The sequence below is a fragment of the Vespula pensylvanica genome, chromosome 15, assembly GCF_014466175.1.
Source record: "Vespula pensylvanica isolate Volc-1 chromosome 15, ASM1446617v1, whole genome shotgun sequence".
In the NCBI taxonomy this organism is placed as follows: Eukaryota; Metazoa; Arthropoda; class Insecta; order Hymenoptera; family Vespidae; genus Vespula; species Vespula pensylvanica.
Genome location: NC_057699.1, coordinates 3,370,093 through 3,381,047, shown reverse-complemented (window position 1 = coordinate 3,381,047; position 10,955 = coordinate 3,370,093). Strand labels below are relative to the sequence as shown.

General features: G+C 31.4%; 1 protein-coding gene across 1 annotated transcript; it reads right to left on the bottom strand.

Moving 5' to 3' along the window:
* Positions 1-2,916: 2,916 nt before the first annotated feature.
* On the bottom strand, positions 2,917-8,705 carry LOC122634602 (protein suppressor of forked). Its single transcript, XM_043823697.1, has 13 exons — positions 8,550-8,705; positions 8,111-8,302; positions 7,986-8,018; positions 6,223-6,320; positions 5,977-6,130; positions 5,672-5,905; positions 5,205-5,588; positions 4,882-5,128; positions 4,737-4,806; positions 4,566-4,662; positions 4,170-4,428; positions 3,920-4,054; positions 2,917-3,826 (listed from the first exon to the last, which is right to left on the bottom strand). Exons 1-13 carry the CDS (start codon positions 8,571-8,573, stop codon positions 3,612-3,614), a joined length of 2,142 nt encoding a protein of 713 aa, XP_043679632.1. The 5' UTR covers positions 8,574-8,705; the 3' UTR covers positions 2,917-3,611.
* Positions 8,706-10,955: the final 2,250 nt, after the last annotated feature.

Sequence of the window (10,955 nt, the reverse complement as noted above, 5' to 3'; positions counted from 1 at the left end):
TCTCTGGGTGTGTGAGAATTAATGGGTGGAGGCAGTTTGTGATATCTTCGTTAACCTCGCGAGGGTCGTTCTCGATGAAAAGAATATATGACTTTGTTGTGTCCGATGTATAGTGTATAGAATATTTTTCTTTGAAATCTTATAAATGTTTTCAATGGTTTTCAGTCTATCATAAGAAAAATAATAACAATTGTTATTTCGTAAGAAATAATATAAGCTTTACTCTTTTGACGTTAATTAAAGTGCCTCGCGCTAAATGGTCAAACGTGTAAAAGAGTAACTTCAAAAATAATAAGAAAAAAAGAAAAAGAGAAAAAGAGAAAGAGAAAGAAAGAGATGGTCATATCGGTTAAGTTAAAAAATTGTTCGTATTATCGGGCTTAAAAAATCGCGTTTAATGTATTTAAAAAGCTTTTAAGTTAAGCTGGTATTACATATGTGACGTTAACGAGAAGATCTTGAAAGAGAGAAAGATAGAGAGAGAGAGAGAGAGAGAGAGATAGAGATAGAGAAATTGATAGAGAGAGAGAGAGAGAGAGAGAGAGAGAGAAAGAGAGAGAGAAATTCGTTCTCATTGATACTCTTGTTCGAGCATGGCTTGAAGGAATAAACCGATTATCGGAAATCGATTACATTCGTGCATCGATCCAAATCGTCGCTACCGAGTAATTATTAAAACGTCGAACCGTGGGAGAACGGTCGACTGACGGTTGTATTTGAAATTTCCGTTTCTTAAGAAGCTTTCGAAAAAAAAAAAAGAAGAAGAAGAAGAAATGAGTATTCAACGGTAAAGTATCTATCGAGCGATATTATATCGATCAAAATCGGAAATAAGGAATTCGATTGAAAGATGGTAGAATATCTGTTTGGTTACGGGTTTGAAGGGGTATTAGAAATAGTATTATATTATTATTAATTATCTCAGGTAAAGAAGAGTAATGTTGAAAGTTGAGTAGAACATTAATAAGGGTACAATGAAAGATATGACCTGGCAAAGAACGAGCAACGTACTTTGCGCCACGCATTTGGCTCGTTAAGAAGCCGTTAACAATACGAAGTAAAGACATAATGCAGTATTCTACTAATAGGAAGGTAGGTTTAATGACTATACTTCTCTCCTTCTTTCTCTCTCTTTCTCTCCATTGAAAAGTAAAATATCTAAGAACATAAAGATTTCTTCGAATCTTTTTATTGTTACTTACTAAAGCTAAAGATTTCAGTGACAAATAAAAGCGTTTCTCGATAGAAAGGATAAGAAGGATAGTTTATAGCTTTAGGTATTACCAACGGGTACATTATCGAATCCGTAGGAAAACACCTGGATCCATGGGTTCAGGTGCTAGTGAAAATTTCTGCGCGACGTTTATAGTTCCTTCCTATCAAACGACATTTATTGGCTCCTTCGAAGAAGAAACAACGTTCGAGATTTTTCTCTATGTTCTTTATAATGATCTTTACATTTTATCTCGATAAAATATATATAATTTTTTTCCGCGATATATAATATTTCTAAACACTTGCATTCTCTAGAACATAAATACACAGATATATTAACACCGTTGGCTAATCTCCAACGAGGTATCTCTTTGAAAGAGTCATTAAAAACGTAAACATTAAACGTGTTCTAACGAAAGTGCTTACTCCTGCACTTGGAGATGCACGAACGGATATGACGAACGAGCTGGTGTAATTAGACGAAGTAAAACTCTCCTGCCACTGATGTTCTACAACTACTCAGGGAAAACGTAAAGGGAAAGTTGAAAACAGAAATAGAGAAATAGAGAGAGAAAGAGAAACAAAGAGAGAGTGAGAGATAAATAGAAATAGAGAGAGAGAGAAAGAGATAGAAGGGGGATGAAAGAGGGAGAGAGAGAGAGAGAGAGAGAGAAACGAGAAATATATCGAATATCTTTGCTTTGCCCGTTTCATGGTTCAGTCAGGTCGAACATAAATGTAAGGTATCTTGGTTCAAGACGGATGGAGGCACAACTATGCCATAGTCGCGCGTGCCAAGCGTGGTCAGAATTTATGTCGACGTAATAGAGCTCCTGCTGCTACTCTTCCTTCCTAGTTCTACAGCTCTACAATCCCTACCCTCTTCTAGCTTCTTCCCTCACCCTTTCATCTCCCCTAACTCTCTTATACATCTACCAATCGAATCTTCTCGGATTCTCTTGGCACTTCATTACTCGGTAATCAAAAACGAGCTTCGTTATATCCCAGATTGATTACTCCTCGTTAGTTATTTCATTCATTTCAATTGGCCTCTTATTTGCACTCTTTCAAACGGAATATCTTCATCTTCTTTTATTTCTTAATCGCAAAAACTCTTGTTTGGACAAAACGTTTCAAATCGATACGATTTCAAATGTATGTATATATCTATGTACGTATGTATGAACTCATGCAAACACAGATATCCGTTTGGCTATCCTACATTATTACCGAGCGTCATGCTACCTCGCGCGATCTTGATTTTGCATTGTAATTTGCGGAAATGGCTAACGAAGTTGCCAGCAGATTTCCATCATTCATCAAGTTTTCGAAGCAGCAACTCTAACGGCGGACGCCGACTATTTTCAAAGGCCGCAGACCAATTTAGCGTAACCCCGAAGGGAGCCATTACCAGCCACTCGAACTACGAATGGCGATCAAAGTTTAATTGCGCTCTTATCGAAGAGAGGAAGATATATATATATATATATATATATATATATATATATAGACACACATACATATATATACCTGCTAACGGATTTCGGCTCATTCGCGAATAGAATCGTCGATGGCGAGTTAATAGCTTGGTCTCTTCTCGTATCGTGTCCACGTTGTAACAGAGAGAAAAAGAGAGAAAGAGAAAGAGATATAGATAGAGATATAGATAGAGATAGAGATAGAGAAAGAGAGAGAGATAGAGAGAGTTCTTTAAATCGCTTTTATTTTACAAGAAATTATCGAACCTTCTCATTGGCCCACAAATAAATCTGACTATATTCCTTACATTGAATACAAATTGTCTTAAATTTATTTTTTGTTTGTTTGGTTTTAGATTAAAAAGTAATATACACATGTTAATAGTTTGAAATTGAGATTAATCTATAAATAGAAAATACAAATGGGCTCTCTTTGCAATTTTGTTCGTATTAAGATATATATATATTTTTTTTTCGGATACTTCAAATATGAACGTTACGTCAAAACATCTAAATAAAAATGTGAAATTAATATGAATATATGTATATATATATACATATATATATATACATACACACTTACATATACATATATATATACACATATATATATATACATATATATATATATATATATATACACGCACACAAAATTTTACTGAGTACACAGTACTCAAAGTATCGTGCTGAAAGCACGCAAGGAATTATTACGACTCATACTTAACGTACGATTTATCAATAATGATTGATTTCTTCAGCATACCAACGTGTATTCGAGGCGTCAGCTAAGAAACAAAAGGAAATATGAAAAATATCTCAAGGATATTTGATCCCTCTTTTCCAAAAATTTTCGTCATGAATCTCTGAATTTGGTTAGATTCACTTATTATAATTGAAGATAACGTATAGCGTATCTCTTCATTTCACTCGTTTCTGTTGCCTTTGTCGATAAATATCGTTTGCTGGAGGTGGTGGTAAATCTTCTTCTTCGCTATCGTCGCCAGCTAAACGTGTTCTTCTACGTTTCGAACCGATACTCATACCATCGTTGCTCTCATCGACGATCCAATGAACGGATTTCGCTAGATCGAATAATTTTGTATCGCAGCCGTTATCCGCTATAGGTAATGGTGCTGTAAACATTTATTGTAAGAACAATGATCATTCATCGTTGAAAATAATTAAAAGAAAAAAGAAAGTAAATTTCATATACAAGTTGAACTAACCGTGATCGGGTAATTGAATTCTACTAAAAACATCCATTAGTAGATCCACTGCTACGAATGGTCCTCTAAAACAACCAGGTGGTGGTAACATCGTACATAATTGTGCTGCGGCAGGTGGTAAAGGAAACGTTCCACCTGTAATAATAATAAAAGCTATATAAGAAGAAAAAATGTGGCCAAGAGATACACAGAGAGAAAGAAAGAATGCAATATCGTATGAAAAAAAAAAAAAAAATGGAGATACATTTACCAGGTACTGGATGCTCTCCAGGCAAAGCGTTTACTTTTGGTTTGTAAGGAATCATTTGTGATAAGTCGGGTCTAGGTAAAGAAGCTATGGCTTCTTCTGGATCAGGTACTCGCGGTACTACTCCGGTTGAATTTCTAGCCACACTAGATACTTCCATATATCCGATCGATCTTAATTCCATTGGTGTGCAAGGATACAAATCAAGAAATTTATACCGATCTACTAATTGGGCCGTTTCCTTTCCTTCGAATTCTTTGATCTAACCCAAAAATATATATACTTATATATATTGACTGATAATATACATACATATGTATGACCTAATTAATCTCTAAAAAAAATTATATATATATATATATATATATATATATATATATATCTTTTTATTATAAAAACCTTTTCCAATACGGCACTTCGTCTTTTTTCGACTTTAACGATACTGGCTAAATCTCCTATGTTAGATTCGAACTCCAGAAAACGATTCCAAATATCGCTGAAAAATTTATTTAACAAACATGATCGTGGATGTTTAACAAATACATATAGTTTATGAAAGAGAATACTTACACTGACTTTTCTGGTTCTAAACTACCAGATGATAATACTCTTTCGAATAAAACTCTAGTATTATTGTCCTCTGGAATATAAAGAAATAATATAATGAAATGAAGTTTCATAATTAAATAGAAGAAAATAATCTAAATATACTGACCATTTAAATGCGATAAATAATCTATGTAACAAAGAATATAATCAGGATTGTCGCCGAATTTTTTCAGTCCAAGCTCAAAAATTCTAAATGCAATATTTTTATCTTTGGTACAATAGTACTCCATCAGTGCAGCAGCAACGTAAACATGATGTTTGCATCGTGGATCTTCACGAGCTCTTTTAAAAACAGTTCTAGCCGATTTTATACCTTCAGCACGTCTTGCGAATTTCATATATTGTACATATGCCTATAAAATAATAAAACGTATGAATGATCTATCTTATTACGAATCGTTTTTTAATTTGATCATTAGATATACCAACCAACGTAGGATCAATATCAGGAATATCGAGAAACTTTTGATAAATTTGATGGACTTTCTCATATTTAACTCTGCCTTCTTCAAAATCGGCATGAGCGAAATACAACAACATATTTTTTGACAACAATGTATTTGTTGCACGTTCGAACATTGTTGCTGCTTCATCGCTTAAATTTTTAGCAGCATTCACATCTCCCTTTTCCGTCAATATCTTTGAACTGAGTTCAAGAAAATGAGCAGCTTGATGCCACACTGCAGGATGATGACCCAAACATAATAAACATTGCTCTATTGCAAACATAACTCTACGCGCAACGAGTGATGTATCCTCTGTTCTTAATGGATTACTACGTTCCCATGCAATATACTTTTTCCATAATTCAACCTACGGTATACGAGAGTAATCGATTAATATATGTAATAATAATAAAATGATTTTTCTACGCTCGAAATATTTTCAATAATTACTTGTTTCACTTCTTCTGGATGACCAGTTGGAGGTACACTAGGAGCACTTCTGTTTAAACCTCTCGTTACAGCTTCTAATTCTTTAGCGACTCGTCTAGCATTCATATAGTCTCTTGATCGTTCAATTGCCATTTTTTCTGCAATTATTGGATTAATATTTTGTTCAAATGCCATGTAATCCTTCCACAGCTGCTCCATGTTTATCATAGGATTAATAACGCCACGTTGATATACCTATAAAATGTAAAAACGTTTTAATTACATATAACTGATTAAGACATTAAAATAAATATATAATTTATTACCTTACGGACAGCACTAATTTTCTGATTCTCAGCATATGAACCTACAGCTTCCACACTTTTCAAGAACATAACATAATCGTTCCAAATACTATAGGAGTGTATGTCCATTCCAATTTTGTCCAAAGCAAAGTCGTAAGCCTGTGCCATCTTCTCCCTAAAAAATGAATAATTATACATTATACTTATCTATTCTATATTTTAATAATATATTTATTAAAAAAAATTCTAAACATCATATGTACTTACTTGTACGTTGCAAGACTCGCTTTAGTCTCTTTGACATAAGAAAGGTAAAGTTTCCATAATTCAATGTTTAAGATTTTCATGAGGCACCTTTGGAAAAGCTGTTAGACAAAACAATCACTTTAGAAGTACATCTGATCAATGGAGAATTAATATGCCAAAAATATATACTTCCTTCAACACTCAATCATAGAATAAAACATGTATCTACTACCCTACTTACCCATATAGGCAAGTTTTCTTTCTATGCATATAAAATATTATTGGTACAAATCACGTCAAAGTAAGAAAAAGTTATAATTTCATTATTTATTATGCAAAATATGTAACAATATACAATGATTATAATATTATGTATATGCATATATCTTTATGTATTTATATATATATATAGATATATATACTGGGATAAATAATAATGCACAAATGCATCAATTAAGAATGGTTTATTGCATAAACATATTCTTCAATATTTCTATCGAATAAAAAATCTTTAATGGATGTTATCATCGTTTACAATTACTATAAATTAAGCCCCACACAAAATAAAGAATATTTATTTATTTTTTTTAGGTGGGGCCATCATGTAAAAATTTAGCAAACCTACGTGGGATCTAGAAATGAATGATCCCCAAACGATAGAAAAAAAATGAAGACAACACGAAGCAACATAAGGTGAGTGGAAAAGCTATATTAATATTATATATGATAGAAGTTCAAAGTATATTTTTATAGACCGTTAACTAAAACATCATCACCTTATGCTACCTCTTTAAATTTATCACAATACTTGAGGGTGTTAATGTATAACGCCTCAAATAATTGTGACTGGATAGGGTCTGCTAGGAATCTTTGGAATTTGGTAATTGATTAGACCGATCAACTACAAATTTATGTTTGTAGATGAATAATTAGATACCATAATATTCAGGTTATAGGAGTAATTGAACGCATAAAGTGCCACTTTAAGTTCCACAGTAAAATTCTGTATTTGCTAGTTTCAGAATCATTTGTCACTTTGTCAAAGGTAATCTAAACACAACTAATATATGTAACAAATGTACCGCAGGAAGGAATACAAGGCTGTTACATTCAGAAAGTTGTCTTCTTAAGTCGTTTCATGCAAAATAATTTTTATACATTTTCTATTTAATTTAGCCTGTCTTAGAAATAAGAGAACAGCCTATTGCTTACATAAGAAAACAACCTCCCAAATGTATCAACAGATCAGTTATTAATTAATGAAATAATTGACTTATGGTGAAATAAAATGCTTTTATTCACCTCACATGATATGTAAAGTGCTGTGTATCACATTGTACGATAATATTGGAACACTTTAAGTTAGTTTGACATTATAATTTGTGGTGCTACTGTAAAAAAGAAAACTTAAACATCAATAAGTAATGTTGTTCGGTTAAAAAAGCACCATTCTTTATTCTTTTCTATGCAATGAGAATTTAAACTTAAGTTTACTTGTAGCATTAATTATATAATAATATCATGCAGTGCAAATATGTTATCTATACTGCATTATATATATATATATATAATTAACAACGATCATGTAAGCTCAAATTATCTCTTAAATTTTTATAAAAACAAAAATTTTTCATCATAAAAAATACTAAATAGTTGGCAATTTAAAAATTATAATGTAAATTGTGTTTATATATTTTAACTGAACAACTTAAATATCGTGTTGGCATAAACATTTATTTTATTTTTACTTAAATTTGAAAGATCAGACAATTCTATTAACATACCTTTTCGACCTTTTCAAAGTTCCGCATTTTCATCTGGAAAAAGATAACGAATGGTACTTTATAGAAAAGCTGATTATATAAAAATCATTCTAATGACAGTAGAAGTTGAACATAATTCATCATACCTCTTGTTCTATATAAATTTTCCAATAGCGGCCAGCAGATGGGAATACAGAAATGAGTTTTTCGAAGATCGATCGAACTTCTGTGATAGGCCTATTTTGAGCTTCTCTGATTAGAACACTCCAAGCTTCCAAATCATATGGAGATTCATCCACCGTTTTCTGAGCACGTTGTAACTTTTCATTGCCCCAATCCTAGAAAATATAACACATTTATCCGCGTATTTTTGAAAATAAATTTTCAGATTTAATTCTTTCTTAAAAATAAAACAATAATATATTATTTATAATAATATGCATGTATCGTAGCTTCCAAAAAGAATTTATAACCGATTTGCGAGATATTCGGATAAAGCATTCATCAAAGAAAGTGAGGTTATCTACAGCCATCAATAAAAAGCTATCTCTAAAGTCATCTATAAAAAGAATTATGTAAACTTACAAATTCTGTTTTATCCTCCGTCATATTTTATTCTTCTTTTACAAAATAATATTTAAAAAAATAACTTGAATAATAATCTTTAATTTACGACAAACCTTCTCTTACTATGCATAGAAGCGAACTATTGCACGGAATGAGATACAATATACATCGTACTACAGGTTATAATCGATATATCGAGAGAAACGATTTTCATTCGATTTTAAAATGGCGGTAGAAGTAAACGATGTACGAATTAACAAGCTTTTCCGCGTTCTGCATTATATACGTCGTCGTTTAAAATTTTTTATTTTAATAACATAAAAAATCAACAATCTAAAAAAAATCTTTTTCGTTTAAGAGATAATTTAATAAAGATATATATTTAATAAAAAAAAAAAGGACATAGAAAATTTTGCGCGTAGCCAATTCAATTTCTAATGCGTCTTTTGATCTTTTTATAGTGCTTAGTATAACACCATTTTTTACGCTTCTCATTTTTTAAAGCTTATATATCGTTATTCTATTCATTATAATGTAGTAATAACATTAGCTTTCCTAGATAAATAACCAATTTATTTTCTTATATCTTTATTATATATCTCCGTTATTTTTATCGATCTCTCTTAATGGCCATTAATGTGTTTGAGGCAAAAATGTTTCTTCTATAAGTAAATAAACGACATTTCGTATAAATAAATATCGAGCAAACAATTGTTTTCCACTGTATTAACTTTAATAATTTACATTATAATTTATAAACGACAAGATGAAGTATTCCAGAACATTTATATATGACTGACATTTTATTTTCTGACACACTCGATAATGTCAGTTTATATGTGGCAATATATTGGAAACTGCATATACATCTAACGATCTACTGCGACGAAGTTTATAATAAATAATTTTTTACAGATAATTATAATCCGTACAGTTCTTGCTGATATTCATAGAAAGTTTAATGCTTGAAATCTCATTATCTTAAGTTACGCCATTAAGGCAATTCTTAATGTATTCGTGTCTGAAGATATTAAAAAAATTATTTTTGTAATAGATCTTGAGATTTCATCTGGAAATATTGGATACATAGAAATACATTAAATGATCGACCCGGCGTTAGATTAAAGTCGTAAAATTTAGATTGTCGGCTCTCGTCGTACCATTTTTACTGATAACGTCCGACAAATACAATTCTAAAATGACTTCTTCCACTCTAATTGTCGACTTTACAACTTCGAGAAAATTATTCAATCAACTGGAAGTAGAAAATTCCGCCGTATTATAATACGTTCGTTTATATCCGTAAATTCGTCGATGTCTATAGTTCTAAGTCGCTCAAACTCCTTTATATATATATATATACACCATATATATATTATATATATTTGTTATCAGATCTATCTCATTTGATTATAATATATTAAGACGTTGTTTAGCGATGCACCCCCACTGTGCATTGCTATATTCCCTCCCCTCTTTATACTGAAACTACCGAGCGCCAAGGGAAGTAGTCAGAACACGATCAGTGTCAGACCGGCGGTCAGCGCGTTCGGTTATTCGAGTTAAGAGTGTGTGTTTTTTCTCGTCTTTATTATCCGATCGATGATTTGTATATATAAAAAAAAAATGAATGATCATTGACATTCGTGCTTTGAAATTTCTCTGTGAGATTTTGTATCAGTGACTCTCTCTTTCTCTCTTTCTCTCGGACGTTTTTTAAGGGGTAAGCATTATTAGAATATACGTACAACTATTCTGAATAATGTGAAATTTCTGATAGTTACGATTCCTTTTTTTTTTTATCTTTTTTTTAATATCATTTTCATTTATTTAACTTAGTTGGAAAATTTGTATATTGAAATAATTTTGTGACATTCGTTATCGCTGTTATTCAAAATCGTGTGAAATGTTTTATATATCGGTTGTAAAAGAAATAAAAAATTAATGCGATTATATTTTCATTACGTTTCGCTATTCTTAAATACCATTTGGAGGATTAACGAATATCATGCGTTTATCGTCGATCGATTTTACCGAGGATATAGATTAATGCTTATCGTGAAATTTAATCGTGAGCCAATTTAATAAAAAAATGTTTACTGGTCCTATTACGTTACGTTAGATGCTTCGTTGACAATCAGTACGACGTGCGACGTGCTTATTTTATGCATCGCCAAACATAATTATCAGAATGAAGACTTTACTTCGCTTGTATGAATTTAAAATAGAAACATGATAGAAATGTAAAGTTTGAATTTTAATAAACTCAAATATAACAGAAACGTTGAGTATTTCGTAGAAGAAAAAAATGTTAAGGAAGATTATTTTGATGGAATTCTTTCAAATTGTCTAATAACCGTAACGCCGAAGTTTCGTTCTATTTTATCGTGACGTTTGTAAAATGCACAACGAAAATAAATTGAA